General features: G+C 43.7%; 1 protein-coding gene across 1 annotated transcript in view; it reads left to right on the top strand.

Moving 5' to 3' along the window:
* Positions 1 to 12,328, top strand: part of Scg3 (secretogranin III) — a 39,910-nt gene extending 27,582 nt beyond the window's left edge. The window contains exons 11-12 of the mRNA XM_031344560.1: positions 4,384 to 4,464; positions 11,620 to 12,328. Of these exons, the coding sequence (XP_031200420.1) occupies positions 4,384 to 4,464; positions 11,620 to 11,738 (200 nt within the window). The 3' untranslated portion in view covers positions 11,739 to 12,328. The remainder of the gene's footprint in view (positions 1 to 4,383; positions 4,465 to 11,619) is intronic.
* Positions 12,329 to 18,606: the final 6,278 nt, after the last annotated feature.

Raw genomic sequence — 18,606 nt, 5'->3', positions numbered from 1 at the left:
TCAGAAATCTGCCTGCCTCTGCCTCCCAAGTGCTGGGATTAAAGGCGTGCACCACCACCGCCCAGCCGAGGACGTTCCTTCTAAAGCAACCTAAGGACAAACCATTGTATGCCTTGAGTCCCAGGGCCTTCTGTTAAATACATCCTGACACAGTCTGGGCTTCTCTGAGCTAGCAAATGAGATGGGAGCCCAAACAAACTTGGGAGGTTTTATATCAACCCACATTGCTGAAAGACATCAAAAGTATCTCCTCCTTTGTAAAACTATAAACTGCCTTTCCAGAATTCACCCCTTAACAAACCAGAAAGCAACACACAAGAAATGAATTGACTAACATAAGAGCACATGACCAGAGAATAGTAAAGCTGGGCCTTGAACTCATGACGCCTGACTCCTAATCCAGGGCCTATCAGTGTTTGTAACTGCGTCTTGTGGGCATGTAAATACTGTGGAGAAATACTATTCTTTATCCTTTTCCTGCTCTTTCCCCTTCTTTTTTCTTCCTCTTTATTCCTCCTCCTCCTTCTTTTCTCAATGTCTCTTGTATCTCTAGCTGGCCTCAAACTCCCTATGTAACTGAGAATGACCTTGAACTCCTGAGTGCTGGGATTACAGTCACACATTACCATTTCAAAGTGTGTGGTGATAGGGATCAAACCCAGGTTTCTCACATGGCATGAACTCTACCAACTGAGTTTCATTCTTAATGGGTGGTTTTGTGTCCCTTCTTGGTGTTCATGCCAGCGGCTATACATGTAACTCACACTGTAGTCATGTAATATTTACATGGTTTTAAGCATTACACAAAAAGTCTTATAAACACTTGGGGTTTTTTATCATTCGTTTGTTTGTTTGTTTGTTTGATGGCAGGAGCACACACCATAGCAGGCACATAGAAGTCAAAGAATAACTTTCGGGGGTCAGTTCTCTCCTTCCACCATATGGACCTGGGGGGATTGAACTCAAGCTGTTAGACTTGACAGCAAGTTGCCCTTATTTGCTGGTCCATTTTGTATGTCGTGGGGAGGGTTCCTTATGTTGTTGTTTGTATTGTTGTTGTTGTAAATGTTCTTGAAGCTCTAATGTCTCTAGGGTCCACTGTACTCAGTAGAGTAATCCTATGGATTTTTACTTTTCTTCAGGACAGGGGGAAGTCAGGGCTGCACATTAGGGCCAGCAGAGCCATGAACAAGAAGGGTTATTTCTCTTATAGCACTGAAGACCAGAACAGCCAGAGAAGCTGGCTGAGTCTTGACTCTGGCTCCCTTCCATCTACTTCAGCATGTGTTTTAAGGCTCAAGTTGTATTACCTCAGCCGTGAGCTATTCTTTTCCAAAGACTGCTGAAATAAATCGAAAAAAAAAAAAATAGCCCAGCGTTCCAAAGTGGACTCTCGTGGGCTTTCAGTGAACACTGCATAAATAGAAGATTTACTTTACAGCTCAAGGAAGAGAAAATGTAAATAAAAGCCAGCTGCTCCTCTCCAAGAGCAGAGGACACCTGACTGGGCTCCTGCTCTAGCCCAGGTCCCAGGAAATGTGTGGCAGGCTCAGCACCGGTGGCACCAGCTGCCAGACTTCCAGCTGCCACCCTCATTAGAACCACCTCAGGATTATTTATTAATAATTCTGATGCTTCGTTCCTCACCCCTGGATATGTTCGTTATCAGCGTTTGTCAGTGGACAGCAAAGCCATACCACCCAGGGGACTGTGTGAACATGCCTGAGGAAGCTGAAGTATTGATGTGTCATTTTGTTCTCTATCAGTTGAGGGCTGTCCTGTTATCATGTGTGAAGAAAGGGAGACGTGGGGACTCAGTGGTTAAGAGCACTCCCTGCTCTGTCAGATTGCCCAGAGGCCATGCCCAGCAAGGCAGTTCATAGCCATCATGTAAGTCCACTTCCATGGAGTTCCGCCCCCTCCTCTGGCTTCCTCGGGCACCAGGCCCACAGTGCACTCGCATCCATGTAGAAAACTACTCAATACACATAAAATAAAAACTAATCTGTAAAATGGGGGCCCAAAGGTCAAGAATGTATGCTGTGTTGTTTTTTTTTTTTAAAGTTGGGTATTACTAGGTAGTTCTGGCTGTCCTGGAACTCAACATGTAGGCCATTCTGGCTTCAAATTCACAGAGATCATCATTCCCACCCCCACCACTGCCCCCTCCTCCACCTCCTCATGCTAGAATTGTTGTGAGCCATCAAAACCCATCTTCCCCTTTCCCCTCTAGGGTCTTATATGTGCCAGGCTGGCTTTGAACTCACTAGGAAATGGAAAATTCCAGATCCTCTTGCCTCCACTTCCCAAATACTAAGATTACAGGTATGGACTACCAACCCTGGCTTGTGTGGTGCTGAAGATAGAACAAATACTAAGATTAAAGGTATGGACTACCAACCCAGGCTTGTGTGGTGCTGAAGATAGAACCTAGGGCTTTGTACTTGCTAAGCAAATACTCTATAAACTGAACTACATCCTCAGGCCCTCAAAATATTTTTAACCTTTCTAATCCAGCATTTTTAATGTAGCATTTACATGGCGGGCATTGATTTTCTTTTTCTCACATAAGCTTTCCCCATTGTAATATGGTATCCAAAGAATGCTTTAGATTATTATAAAAAAAATATTTAAAGAAGAATGTATTAAGATACACTCAAAGGTCTCAGAAGTTCTAATTATCTAATATGCTAATGATAAATTGTTATCTAAGTATTAAAATAAATCATGTGAGGATCAGTAACTTGATTTAAACACTTTACAAGAAAAAAATAAGTTTGAAATAGTCTATACTGCACTAAAATTTGTTCAAAATGCTTCATCTGGGTAAAATTATTTTGATATAGAAATCACTATATTACTAAGTCCAGAAGGAAGCATGGTGGCTCACAACATAATCGAAACACACAAAAGGCAGAAGCAGGAGGATAGCCACATGTTGGAGACCAACCTTATCTATATAGAAAGTTCCAGGGAACACCGAGAGACCTTGTCTTAAAGTTTCCAAATCCTGTTGGTTATCTTGCCAGCAAGTGACAGACAGTGGTAGTGTCCATGAAGAATGAACTGAATGGTTAACACTAACCAGGGGACATTGTTTTGTACATGGTCTGATTCTTTTACTTAATTTTTTAATGTATTCTTATTATATTTATGAGAGGGCGTATGGTGTAGGCATCTATGAGGAGGTCAGAGGAGGTCAAAGAAAGCACCAGTTCCCCCTACCCACTTCCTATGGGCTTTTGGGATCACATGCCAGTCATTGGGTTTTTAAACCAAGTGCCTATAACCCACTGAGCCATCTTGCCAGCCCCATTATCTTATATCCATGCAAACAAGCCATTGAAACCAAAGCCCCCTCCGCATAGGTGGAGATGTTGAATAGGGGCTGAAAATTGTGGAAGACCTCTTTTATGGTCCATTTATCCCTTTCTATAGATGTTTCTCAGCACTTCACTGGGAACCTGATAGCATGAGGTCATAGCAGTGAAGTCTGCATGGGCTTCGGGCCAAGAAGAAAGCTCTTCAGAGTCCTCGTAAATGCTATTGTAGAAACTAGAACCCTGACAGAGCTTAAGGCAGTGATACACTGTACATCAACTGTCATCAGATTCCCCCAAGTTCAGTCCTGGCTCTGGAATGAACTAGCTGTGTGTTTACATGTGTGCATGCATAGTATGTATGTATGTATGTATGTATATACATATATATGCATGCATAGAGATGTGTATATATGATATTGCTTTATTTTCTCTCTGTGTGCCTCAGCTTCTCCATCTGTGAAATAAAGGATGATAATATGGCTGCCTCCAAAGGTTGTTGACCAAACCAAAGGCCTGGTCCCACCTTCTCATCCAAATGTTGACTTATTGCCTCTCAAAACTGGGCTTAGGGTTGTAAAAGGGACTTACCCTACAGCCAGAGATTGGAAACCTTCAAAAGATGGAGGTGATAAATGTCTGCCATTCTAACTTATCCTTTGACTTGAGACTGTTCCTCAGAAGAATCCCTAACCTGAAATCACCCAATCTAAGAATCACAGGGATCCACCTATCTGGCAAATGGAATCAAAATGTCTAAGCAGAGGCTGAAGAAATCACCCAGCGGTTATGAGCATAGAGTGCTCTTGCAGAGAATCTGAGTTCAGTTCCCAGCCTCTACATCTTTTAAGAGCTTAAGCAGACATCAAACTAAATTTGTGTGGGATGTAACTAACTATCCTTGATCCTTACCAACTGTCTGAGTCTGAAATCTTATTCAAAAGTATTCTCATTAAAAAAAAAAAAAACTCCCTACACACAATCACATGAGTGCACACGTGTCCTAGAAAGAGGTACAGGGAAATCTTCTGTGTGTTTGATCTGACTCTCTCACCTTTTCCAGGGAAGACAGAAGCCTACTTGGAAGCCATTAGAAAAAACATCGAATGGCTGAAGAAACATAACAAGAAGGGCAACAAAGAAGGTAGGGACTGGCTGTAGCCATGCATCACAGACTCTACCCAGCTCCACGGGGCTCTTTTTATCTACAGTCCTTGAGGTCAAAAAAGACTGAGTTAAAGTCTCCTCTCAAACTCAAAGACTCTTAGGTATCAAGGGCATTATAACTCCCACTTCTTTTTCAGTTGGTTTTCGGTTTGTTTGGTTTTTTTAAACTTATTGCAGAGAGAAATGATTTTGCCTGCTTGTTTGTTTTACTTTTAAGACAAGGTCCCACGGTGCAGCCTTGACTAGCCGAGAACTTTCTGAGTAGACCAGACTGGCCTCAAACTCACAGAGTTTCACCTGCCTCTGCATCCCTAGCTCTGAAATTAAAAGTGTATGACACCACACCACACCAACCCCAGTAATGGGTTTTAACATAGCATTTTCAAAATACTTTGTTCTTATTGGTCTCTCTCCCTACTTCATCCATCTTTGTCTTCTCCCCACCTCCTGCTGGTCCTCTCCTTTGGCAGCTCCACGCTACCCTCTTATCACATATGTTCCATTACCCTTGTCTCCCATAAGACCTCTTCTTCCCCTTTCATGATTCCCTTTCTAGTTTCAAACACACACACACACACACACACACACACACACACACACACACACACACAAAGTTAAAAATCAAGGACATGCATCTGAGAGAAAAACATGCTACTTATCTGTCTGGGTCTGTTTTAACACAATGATCTATGGTTTCATTCACTTTCCTGCAATTCTCATAATTTCATTTTCTTTACAACTGAATAAAATGTCATTGTGCATGTGAACTACATTGTTACCCACTCATCTGTTAACAGGCATCTAGACTGATTACACATGGTAGGTACAGTAATAAACATGGATGTACACATATTCTTGTGGCAGGACTTAGGACCACCATATGAACCATCCATATCATTGTTGGGTTTATAGTCAAAGGATATTATTTGCAGGTTTTTAAGAAAGCACCATGCTGGTTTCCATGGTGACACAAAGGTTTATGTTCCCCTAGCAATGCATAACTTCTTCCCTGACATCCTCAAATATTTTCTGTTTCTTTTTATTGTTAGGCACTCTGACCAAGGAGAGATGGCTAAAGATGTAAAACATATTGTCAAGTATTCATTAGCCATTTTTGCTCCTTTTTTAAAGAATTGCCCATTTGGATCTCTGGGTGTTTGAAGCCAGACTGGTCTAAATAGTGGGTTCCAGGACAGTCAGAGTTAAACAGTGAAACTCTGTCTCAGAAAAGCAAACAAACACTGGGCAGTGTTGGCGCACGCCTTTAATCCCAGCACTTGGGAGACAAAGGCAGGTGGATTTCTGAATTTGAGGTCAGCCTGGTCTACAGAGTGAGTTCCAGGACAGCCAGAGCTATACAGAGAAACCCTGTCTCAAAAAACAAACAAACAAAAAAAGCAAACAAGCAAGCAAAAAAGAAAAACTGACTGTTCGGGCCATTTTCCCCTTTTATTGACAGAATGATTTTTATTTGTGTGGGTGGATTTACACATGTGTATATGTGGGAGGCCAGAGGTGGCATCAAATGTCTCCCTTAATTGCTTTTCATTTTATTTTTTTTATTAAACTTGAGGGGGGGTCTATATGCATGCCATGGTAGGTCTCTAGAGATAAGAGGACAGCTTGCAGGAGTCAGTTCTGTCCTGCTACTATGGAGTCCTAGGAGTCAAACTCAAGTAGCCAAGCTTGACACTAAGACGGCAAGCACCTTTACCTACTGAGCCATCTCACTGACTATATACCTATAGATAGATAGATAGATAGATAGATAGATAGATAGATAGATAGATAGATAGATAGATATCGAGTCTCTCATTGAGCCTGAATCTAGCCAGTTGGCAAGACTGGTTGAGCTTCAAGAAGCTACCTATCTCAGCCAGGTGTGGAGGCACACAATTTTAATCACAGCACTCAGGAAGCAAGGTGGGTGGATCTCTGTGTTTGAGGCCAGCCTGATCTATATAGTTAGTTCCAAGACACTCAGATCCACATGGTGAGACCCTGTCTCAAACAAAATCAACCAAACCAAACCCCACCTGCCTGTCTCTGCCTCCCCAGTGCTGGGATTACAGGTGTGCTCCATCACACCTAGCTCTTCCCATGGGTGTGTGAGCTCTGAGCTCAGGTCCTCGTGCCTGCTCGGCCAGCACGTTATCAATTGATCCATCCCCCAGATGCCATGATTTAGATTTTTGACATTTAACTTTTGTAGCTCTTTGTATTAACTTCCTGTCTGCTGTATAGTTGACAAAGACTTCCTCCCATCCTGTCTGTCTTTTCACCCCAGTGACAACTTTATAGAAACTTTCTAACTCTACGTGATCTCACTTGTTGTGTCCTGGAGGTGTTTCTTGTAGCACTGGGATCCTTTCCAGAGCGTGCTTGCATGTGCCTGTATCTGGAAATGCTCTCGTTTTTCTCTAGCAGTTTCAACATTTCAGCTTTTATATTAAGGTCTTTTATTTGAGGCTATAGAAATGATTCAGTACTTTAAAATACTTGCTGCTCAGGGGACCCAGGTTCAATTCCCAGCACCCCCATGCCAGCTCTCAACTATCTGTAACTCCATTCCAAGAGATCCAATGGCCTCCAGTGATACAGACCTACAAGCCAGCAAAACATCCATACACCTAAAATAATTGTAAAAGATTTGTAAAAAGATCTTTGATCATTTTGAATTCATATTTGTGCAAGGTTAGAAGTGTACACTTAATTTCATTCCTCTGTGGAAATCCAGTTGTTGTTTTGTTTTTTTTTTTCAGCACCATTTGTTGAGGAGGATTATCTTCTCCCAGTGTATGCTTTGAATGCCAATTATCAAAAACTAGGTGGCTGGAGCTAGAGCGCTTATATCTGGGTCTCGTATTCTATTCTATTTGTCTCCATCTCTCCTTTTGTATTGGCACCACACCATGTTTGCTATTATGGCTCTGTAATAGAATAGATCAGGTATTATATTTCCAGCATTAGTCTTTCTGCTTGTCTTTCGGGCTCACCGTGTGAGATCTAAGATTCTTCTCTAGCTCTGTGAAGACTGTCATTGGAATCTGATGGGGATCGCATTGACTCTGTATACTGCCTTTGGTAGCATAGCCATGTTCACAATACTAACCCTTCTGGTCCATGAGCATGAGACGCCTGTCCATCTTCTGGTTTCCTTCACTTCCTTGGTTCCTTAGGTTACTCAGGTATACCCCTAGGTGGGGCTTTCTCGGGTACACCCCTAGGTGGGGCTTTCTCAGGTACACCCCTAGGTGGGGCTTTCTCGGGTATACCCCTAAGTGCAGCTTTCTCAGGTACACCCCTAGGTGGGGCTTTCTCAGGAATACCCATAGGTGGGGCTTTCTCAGGTATACCCCTAGGTGGGGCTTTTGTCTGTTTCTTCTGTTACTGTCTTAAGGGGTTTTGTTTGTTTGTTCATTTGTTTGTTTAGACAAAGTATCAAAATGTCTCTGGCTGACCTGAACCCCACTATGTAGACCAGGCTGTCCTTGAACTTACAGACACCTGCTTGCTCTGCCTCTCTAGTGCTGAGATGGAAGGTGTGCACCACCGTACCTACTTTGGTAGGTTTTTTTCTTTCTTTCTTTCTTTCTTTCTTTCTTTTTTTTTTTTTTTTTTTTTTTTTTGGTTGGTTGGTCGGTCTTTTGAAACTGCTATGGATGCGACACTCTCTGTGTCTCCTCCTCAGGAAGGTTCTTATGTTATAGACAGGTTACTGCTTTTTGCATGGTATTACTTTGTTGAAATGTTTGTTAGATCTGATAGTAATGGTGCAATGTTATGGTGTCCTCGGAAATAGGGATAATTTCAGTTCTATCTTTTCTGGCTTTTGTTGCTTTTCTTTATCTTGCTTTATTGCTCTGTGATTACTAAAAAAACAAAACAAAACAAAAAACAAAAAAAAACTATATTGAGTAAAAGTGGATAGAGTACTCACCCTATCGCATCCTCGATGTCAGAAGGAAAGTTTTCAGGTTTTCTCTATTTAGTGTAAGGGTGGCTGTAGTTTGGTTTGTATAGTTTTTATTGTGTTGAGATATGAAACTTCATTTCTTTTTATTTGAATCAGCCTTTCAGAGTATTTTCTATTTTATTATCAAAAAGGTAAAATGAACAATGTAGCGTCCCCACGTTTCCAGCACCCATCTTGATAGAGATCAGAGTTTGATCCTTTGACTCTCCTATCTTACCCCTACACCGGATTCCTTCAGTTTGTTGTTGGTTACTTGGGTTTGTTTGTTTATTTTGAGATAGGGTCTTGCTTTATATACCAGGCTGTTGTCAAAACCACAGCAATCCTCCTGCCTCTGCTTCCTCAGTGCTGGAATTACAGAAGTCAGACACCTCACCTGACTTTTGAAGTATTTTAAACAGGTATTTTATAAGTACGTGCTAGGTTATATTCTGTGTTCACAGAGCGAGTTCCTCACTTATTAAGACCCAGACCTAATTCAGAGTTTCAAAGATGGAAAGGAAGAATATGTAGCACCCACCACCACCACCATTACACACACACACACACAGGCAGCCTCCCGGGTATCATGGGGCCCTGGTACCATGGGTCTGCTCAGAATATGTCCTCAGTAGTAAGCAAAGGAGCACGGAGGAGCTGAGAGGATAGGGTGGGTCATCCAGGCAGCAGAGATGGTTTGGGAGTAGGGCTGCAGGGAGGAAGAAGCTCCTGGGGAGGGAGAAGAAGTAGGTACAATAAATGACTGGGCAAGAGGCTATTGTGTTCTGGGAACAAGAGCTGTGTATTTCCCCAGGAACCTGCATGCCTGTGGGGAGGGGCAGCTGACAGGTATAGGCCAGGAAGAGGCTTGTACACTCCGCAATGGAAGAAGACAGTTTTAGCAACAGGAGCCTAAGTTAAAAGCTAATTTGTTCTCAAAAGAAAAGCAGCCAGCCGTAGAGTGGTTACAGACTGAAAAATCAGGCCCTGGAGGGCAAGAGGAGGCCAAGATCTGGAGCAGAAAAGACAAGGACTTGAAATGCCAGCAAGCAGAGGAAATGAAGAGGGGGGAGAAACCTGCAGGCTGTGAGGAGAGCAGCAGTCCAGAGTGATGCCCAGGGCGTGTTCAGCTGGAGTGGTCCAGAGTGATGCCCAGGGCGTGTTCAGCTGGAGTGGTCCAGAGTGATGCCCAGGGCGTGTTCAGGTGGAGTGGTCCAGAGTGATGCCCAGGGTGTGGTGTGTTCAGCCAGTGGCATGCGTGGGGTGGGTGTCTCTCAATGCCTCTGGAGGTCCAGGTGCTTCGGACATGCCACGGCTGCAGCTATGTAGACAGGAAAACTTACTATAGTTCTGACCTTCAGCCTCTGCTGCTTCCATGTTTGTGAGGGGTCTGCTTGACCTACATCTCATTCTAAAACCCAGGAAAGGAAAAATCTGTGTGATGTGGTAATGAGGAGGATAAGATCTTTAACTGTGTTGTTGACTTTTCTGTGGCTGAGTTAAAATACCTCGACCAAAAGCAACTTACAGAAGGAGGTAATTCAGGCTTACAGCTCCAGGGAGAGTCCGTAATGTCAAGAGATGCATGGTAGCGTAGCGAACAGCTAAAGCAGGAAGCTGGTTAATCACATCTTATCCACTCACAGTGTCTTAGTCAGGGTTTCTATTCCTGCACAGACGTCATGACCAAGAAGCAAGTTGGGGAGGAAAGGGTTTATTGAGCTTACACTTCCACATTGCTGTTGATCACCAGAGGAAGTCAGGACTGGAACTCAAGCAGGTCAGGAAGCAGGAGCTGATACAGCGGCCATGGAGGGATGTTACTGGCTTGCTTCCCCTGGATTGCTCAGCTTGCTTTCTTATAGAACCCAAGACTACTAGCCCAGGGATGGTACCACCCACAATGGGCCCTTCCACCCTTGATCAATAATTGAGGAAATGCCTTATAGCTGGATCTCATAGAGGCATTTCCTCAGCTGAAGCTCCTTTCTCTGTGATAACTCCAGCCTGTGTCAAGTTGACACACAAAATCAGCCAATACACATAAAAAGCAGAAAATGAATAAGAACCTCAAGTAAGGCAAGGCGATCAACACTTAAACCCTGCCCCAGTGACATTCACCCCCTAGCAAGGCTATGTCTCCTAAGAATTTCATGATCCAAGCACCACCAACTGGGGATCAAGTGCTGAAACACATGAGATTCTGGTGGGCATTTCTCATTTAAACCACACACCTCTTGGTTTTTGTTTTTTAAAACAAGGCCTCAGGTAGCCAAAGCTGGCCTTGAACTTACTAAATAGTAGAAGATGACATCGAACTGATGTCATCTGATTCTCCTGCCTCTACCTCCCAGGTGCTGATTATAAAGTCCTAAAGAAAAAAAAGGAAAAAGAGGTGTGCTTTTCAAAAAGTAAATCACAAACTGGGCACTGTGTCTGTGATGGTTTGAATGAAAATGAGCCCCCCTAGGTCCATAGGGAGTTGCACTATTAGGAGGTGTGGCCTTGTTAGAGGAAGTATGTCACAGGGGGTCAGGCTTTGAGGGCCCCTACTGCTTAAGCTCGGCCCCCTGTGGGAGTCAGTATCTTTCCTGGTTGCCTTCTGATCAAGATGTAGAATTCCCAGCTCCTCCAGTGCCTGCACTCTGCCATGCTTCCTGCCTTGATGATAATGAGCTGAACCTCTGAACCTGTAAGCTAGCCCTAATTAAATGTTGCCTTTCTAAGAGTTGCCTTGGTCATGGTGTCTTTTCACAGCAATGGAAACCCTAACTAAGACACTGACCATTCCTGATTCAGCAGCAACACCTCCTGGAAGTTTGCTTAAAATGCAAAGCTTGGGTCTTCACCCTAGACCTGAGTGTGAACAACTCTCCATGAGCCCCTCATGCTGCACATACATTAAACTTTGCTAAGCCCTGGTCTATGAGCCTTTTTCCTCTGTTGGTCACATGTGAGGGTATATCCCCCCGGGGTTTGTGGTGGAGAGATAATACGGTACCCAGAAACACTTTAAACAGCACAGCATGGCCCAAACCCAGAACTTCTTATCCTTCAGTGTGGAGATCAAGGCTGGGAATCTGCCTACTGCACAAGACATCTCTTAATGATAAACACTGCGATGGGATCTTCTCTCTTCTTGATCTTTGCTCACAAGACTCTAATTATCTTTTCTAGATTACGACCTTTCAAAGATGAGGGACTTTATCAACCAACAAGCTGATGCTTATGTGGAGAAAGGCATCCTCGATAAGGACGAAGCCAACGCCATCAAACGCATCTACAGCAGCCTGTGAAAATGGCAGGCAACCTGAGCCTTCCAACTGTCCCAGCAAAAACAATATAGCTTAAAAACTAATTCGGCAGTTAAAGATTTACCAGCCCAGGAGTATTAGGATGTGCTGAATTTATAGTAGTTAATCCCTTAGAAATTGAGTAAAATAGAGCTCTCTTGCCATAAATACCTTACGAAAAGTAAAGCTGTATAGAAGCTGAGGTTTTTCTATGTAGAATCCTTATTTCCTCTTGGGTTTACATTTTATAATCAGAGATGTGGTGCTCTGGAAAAGACTCCAATGGGTTGAACATAGATCTGAACCTACTTCCCACTGCCTCCAGCCCCTGAAGATCTGAGAGGCCCTGTTTCGGCATGCTAGTCACCTGAGCACCTCCTTGGATGTTTGTCATATGATGTTGTTTCCACTAGTAATTCTCTGTTAGGCACGGAATAAACCCAGGTCTCTTCATATCCTTGATGCTCTGAGAAACAGCTGCTTTTAAAGAAAAGATTTTAATTGAAATACAATTTTACCACTTTCTGCCCTCCCTTTCCCCTCTCTGTAAGACCCAATGTCACAAAAAAAAAAAAAAAAAGAGGTTGAAAAGGGGTATAAGAGTCACTGAGTTTAGCCTGGGGTATAGCAGTGGCAGAATGCTTGCATAATGCACCTGGATTTAATCCTCAGGACCAAGTATACACATAGACACAAACACACACACACAAATACATACTCTCACTCATATACACACACACACAAACACACTCACATACATACACACTCACACATTCACACACACTCACACAGACACACACAGAGTAAATGTCACTTTTATTTCCTCAGATGAAGTGAAGAGATGAGATCCACACTGAGGCTGTGTGAATACGTGGCTCTGGCTGAGCCCAGAGTGTTTCCTTCTCTGTTCTAACTATCCCTAAGCCTAAGCCTGGAAGCTTCTAGCCTTTGTAAAATCTAATCTTCCAAGTTGACTGACTCAATCTGGCTTCTCTTGGCTTCTGACTCAGTTGCTCTGCCTGGACTCATACTAACTCTGGCAATCTGTTCTAATCTTCTGGCTCCTTCTCCTTCTCTGGCTTGTTCTGTCTTCATCTGTGTCTAGGTTATTCACTCTGTAACCTGTCTTTGTAAAACTGTCCCAGTAAAATATCCATACACATGTACTCACACACATACTACACCACCCCTTTCCCCACCCCACCCCCCTCTCTCTTGCTGCTCTTAAGTAGCTTCTTTTCCTTTCTTGTGTGAGTTCGGCATTTCCTATCTCTGACTCATTCTGTCCAATCTTTTTCTGACTCTTCACTTTGTGGAATTAGAAGTCATTTTCTTTTTTTTCTTTTTTTTTTTTAAGTAATCTTTTTTTTTTAGATTTTTTTATTTATTATTATATGTAAGTACACTGTAGCTGTTTTCAGACACTCCAGAAGAGGGAGTCAGATCTCATTACGGATGGTTGTGAGCCACCATGTGGTTGCTGGGATTTGAACTCAGGACCTTCGGAAGAGCAATCAGTGCTCTTAACCTCTGAGCCATCTCTCCAGCCCCAGAAGTCATTTTCAAACATGGCTGCTTCCTTCTACAAACTAACCTTACCTCCATTGTTAGGGATTAAAGGTGTACAGACTGATCATACTGTAATACAGGTGTGTCTTCATTCCAGCATGATCATATCTTTGGATGTGATCACTTGCAAGAGCAGCCATGTTGCTGGGTTAAAATTCTTCTACAACAGACAGACACACACAGATACACATATACACAAACACACAGAAACACAGACACACACTCACACATAAACACACACAGAGATATGCACAAACACACATTTACACAGATACACACACAGACATAAGCTGATACACATATACATGCACGCACACAAACACATGCACTTACACAAAGACACAGAGATACACATATAGAAATACACATACACCAATACACACCTACCCACAAATACACAGAAACACACAGATACGCACACTTACACACAGACACACATATAAAGACACACACATACATGCATGCACAGAAACAGACATGCACGCAATTGAATTTATCAATAATTTACTCCCTACTTATATTTCCCTTTTTATTTTTAACTTTTTTGAGTTTTCAGACATCTATTGCTCACTCAATAAAGAGAAATGATCACATAGTTAAGAAGCCAAATGTGTTCAACACAGTATTCAAAAGCAAGGTCAAAGTTTATGCCAGATGCCAGTTATCTAAACTGGATTTGACTTAGCCATGTCATCTCGCCTGAGAGCAAAGGACCTGGCATCATGACAGAAACAGAGATAAAAATTACCAGAAGGGGAAAGGCTATGAACTAGAGTTCCTGCAACTTGTCTGTTTGCTGCCACCACCACCACACCCCCACCCCCACTACCACCACCACCACCACTACCACCACACCCCCACCCCCACTACCACCACAAACACAAGCCTGAAAACAAATTACAGAGCCCCATGGTGCTCTTAGGGCATAGATGCTCCCAAGTCAAAGGTATCATTGGAATGCATTACTCAACTAATTGTATATATATGTTATATATGCTCACCTGGAACCATAAACACAACGAGCTTTGTAAATTGGCTGTCCTTGCTTCTGGGGAGCTGGTGGTGCCTACACTGCCCTTCAGAAGCCTCTCTCCTATCACTGAGTTGCCACTGGCCGGGCAGCCTTGGCCCCTTAACCTGTGGGAGAAAAATGTGAAGTTCTGGTACAAGCAGGCAAAATTTTGGCTGATTGACAGACAGACAGACAGACAGACAGACAGACAGACAGACAGACAGACACGACACAAGGAAGTGCAGGATCTGAATGTATATTCTCAAAATTAGGCATCAGACCTTTATGGTCATTACAAAAGAAAAAGAAAAGTCAGGCGGTGATGGGTCTAAACCAGCAGCCGCCTCCTCAGGACCTGCACTGCACCCCTGGGCTCAGAACACTGGGGCCACAAGGGCCCGGCAGAGTCTGGGGGCTGCTGGTGGCAGGAGGGTAGAAGCTTGAATGCCTAGCAGCATACACTCTCTCTCACACACACACACTAGGCTTTTATAGTCATACAGAAAATGAAAGGAAGTTAGGTAAACAGTCAGGGCAATTTGACAGAAACCAGGCAGGTGCAGCTATATCAAAGCCAGTTTTGAGCTAAACAGCCAGGTAAGAATGATTCCTTTGGAAGAGCGGTCAATGCTTCTTTCCCACTGAGCTATCTCCTCGCCAGCCCTAAGTTAATCTTCTGTACTCATTGTCCAACTCTTGCTAACCGTTCATGAATAATACATTACTTTGGTTCCTGGGAGTGACTCCTGGGAGAATTTGTGACAGATTCCCAATTTGCTGGGGGAGTCAACTAGCTTCCCTCATAATGTGTAAAGTGGTCTGTCGTAAGTGGCTGCTATGAGAATTCTAATTTTACTTTGTTGATAGTAAACTCTCATGCCTGATCCCTTTCTCTTACTTTGGAGATAGTCTGTCTGATTTAAGTAGCTTCCCTGTGAAATTCCAAGCTAGCAACAGCTTGGCACCGATTAGGATTGGTTGGAACACTGTGGAGGCCAGGAAACAATGTTTAATCTTAGTTTGGCTATTTCTTGGGGCACGTCTATGCCTGAATGAAAGCACACAAAACTCTCCATAGACTATCACAAAGACCAATCTGGAACACATATGAGTTAGGGAACGCCAACGAATTCCAGGAGGCTAGCTTCTCTGAAGCTGTACGCCTCTGTGGGCTGCTGACACAGAGACTCGACTGGAATGGGCGTGGCACTGGGTTTTCACAGTGAGAAGAGAGTTCTTGGAGAGGTACAGAGGCAAGCAAAATGCAAAACCTGCTAGGTACACAAACTAATCTCTCCACATGTTCTAGAGACCATAGAACCCAGCCACAGGTGAGTGTGGAGAAGAGAGTTCAAAACACCTTTGCCCAAACTATATTTACCAAAGCACAATGACCCAAACTGTTTAATGAATCATCTGTGCTGGCTCGACCAACTCTGCTTTAACTATGTCACACAGGCTGTTTGGACCTCAGACAGGAAACTGGTTAGGGCTGCATCATCTCAGCCAAATGCTTTTTAAAAGCACACATACCTAAGTATCTATGTGGGATTTTTTTTTTTAAAGAAATGTCTTTATTTTATTGTAGTCTTCATTAGTGTCTCTTGGTAACCAAGACAGAAGGAGCACGCTTGATCCTGTTTTACAAACAAGAGCATCCTTTCACAGCAGGATCAGGAACATTGGATAAGCTCAAGTTCATGAGGTCAAGAAGTGGTGAACCAGGTGCAGAAGCCAGGTTTGACAATCTAGGTGCTCTCTATGGTGATTCTGCACTAAGATACTTCAGAACTCTACCCATGAGGCAGAGGCAGGAGGGATTCAAGTTTGAGGCAAACCTGGGCTACACAGCAAGCCCCCGTCACAAAAGAAAGCAAAAAGAAGTGGCCAACCATGTGACAAAAGCCTGAGATACCCACTCTGGCAGAGCGAGGCAGGAGGATTCCAATCCAGAGGCTGCCTGGAGTACATTGCAACTTCCAGTTCCGGAGAGCCTGGACTAGTGGGCCATAACTCAGAAGGCTTAGGCAGGATTGGTGTGTGTTTGAGCCCAGGCCGGGCTACATAGCAAGTTCTAAGCCAGCCTTGAAGAGACCAGTTTTGGCTGAAGACACCCCTAGACCAAGTTCTCAGCAAAGAGCAGATTTATTTGCTCCAGAGGGACAAAGTGCAGGGAATAAGAGACAAAGACAAGATATAAAGGATGAGGGAGAAGGGGAGAGGAACAAGGTAGAGGGGGAAAAGGTATTTATCTGGGCACAAACATACACACGCACACAGGGCTGCCTCTGGATAGAGGAGACAGATGCAGCATGTAGGAAAATGGCAGTTTGTGAAGGCAATGAGAGAAACCAGTGTTAGAATGTTCTGTTTAATTTTGATTGGACAGGTTAATGAGGTCAGCCAAAAGGGACTTTTGACTGTGGGACTTGAATACTTTGATAGCTGGACCTTGGTAGTCAACCTCAGGAGGAAGAATGGACCTTGGTGGCTAGCTTTAAGACTGTAATCTAATAGTTTTTAGCAAGACAGATGGAATATGGGGAGAAGGGCAAGGCCTGCCAGAGCCATGTTGGCCATGCTTGGGCTGGCCAGAGTCCCTTCAAGCCATGGATATAAACAAAACCCTGTCAAAAACAAAGAAAGAAATCCCTCTAGTCCAGTCCAGTTAAACCGTGGCTACAGAACTGCTGAATATTTGCAGGTAAGAGTGTGATCAGGCAGTGTTGTAACTGAGTCTCCCTGGATGTCCTGGAACAGTAATCTCAATCCCAAGCAAGGCCTGCCCGTTTACAGTTATCCTCAGGGCTTGCTGTAGCTACTCTGAACAAACAGAGACTCAGAGAGAAGTGTCCACCACAAACTAGATTATCTGTACTTGGAGCAGTAGTCACCTCACGAGCTTCCTGAGGACGATGCCTCAGTCAGGGTTTGTATTCCTGCACAAAACACCATGACCAAGAAGCAAGTTGGGGAGGAAAGGGTTTATTCAGCTTACACTTCCACATCAAGGCCTGCCAGAGTCATGTTTGCCATGCTCTGCTCGGGCTGGCTAGAGTCCCTTCAAGCCAAGGATCTAAACAAAACCCTGTCAAAACAAACAAACCCCTCTAGTCCAGTACAGTTAAACTGTGGCTACAAAACTGCTGAATATTTGAAGATGAGAGATATTGTAGCTAGAAATTGCTGACAGGGAATTAAGAAATATATTTGAGCCTATGGTCATAATTTAAAATTTGAGCATCTGTGATATCATCAATCTTTGCCAAATTAAATCATTTTCTGCTGAGCATATTATTCCTGTAGCCCACAGAAGCTTGTTTGGGCCTCTTCCATTTCCCTTTTTGTTTTCTCCTTTTCCAATTAAACCTCCACAGCTCACAAGACAACTATAGCAGAAACAATGAAGCCCTGTCTGGAGAATGCCCCATTCTGAGCTGGGGAGGATGGCATCATGGGCAAACCTGAGGAACGGAGGTCAGAGAGCATGGGAGCTGGGAGCGTGGCTCAGGGGATGAGTGTCTTTCTAAGCAAGTATGAGGACCAAGTTCAGATTCCCCCAAACCCAAATAAAACCCAAGCAGGGCAAGCTGGCCACCTGCAATCCCAGCACTTGTGAGGCAGAGGCAGGGGGTCCCTGGGAAAAACTGGCTATCTAGACTAGTTGGAATTGGTGAGTTCCAGGTTCAAAGAGAGATACTGAGTGGATAAATAAAATAGAAAGATAAAGGAAGATGTCAACTTCTGGCCTCCACATGTGCATATGCAAGCACACACAGAGGGGGGGAGGGAGGGAGGGAGGGAGAGAGAGAGAGAGAGAGAGAGAGAGAGAGAGAGAGAGAGAGAGAGAGAGAGAGGAGACTGAGTTAATGAATAAAATGGAAAGAGATAGAGGAAGATGTTCAACCTCTGGACTCCATGTTCAACCTCTGGACTCCATTAGTGCATATATAGGCACACATACACACACACACACACTCACAGAAAGAGAGAGAGAAAGAGAGAGAGAGAGAGAGAAGGAGGGAGGGAGGGAGAGAGGGAGGGAGGGAGGGAGAGAGAGAGAGAGAGACTCTGTTTCAAAGGTTCAATGAGAAACAAAACATAAAGGATTATGCTAAGTGAGAAACAAACAAACCAGCAAGACAAGAACAGTTTCTACTTCCCATCTTCCCATCATGGCACCTGTGGGTCCTCTCAAGGCTGGGTCTACAATTCTGATGGTTTGAATGAGAATGTCCCCCCCCCCCCGGGGCTTATATATATTTGAGCAAGTGGTCACCAGGTGGTAGA

Source organism: Mastomys coucha, unplaced genomic scaffold (assembly GCF_008632895.1).
Source record: "Mastomys coucha isolate ucsf_1 unplaced genomic scaffold, UCSF_Mcou_1 pScaffold23, whole genome shotgun sequence".
NCBI lineage: Eukaryota > Metazoa > Chordata > Mammalia > Rodentia > Muridae > Mastomys > Mastomys coucha.
The sequence above is the reverse complement of the archived record's forward strand: the minus strand, read 5'-3'. Positions and strand labels throughout refer to the sequence as shown.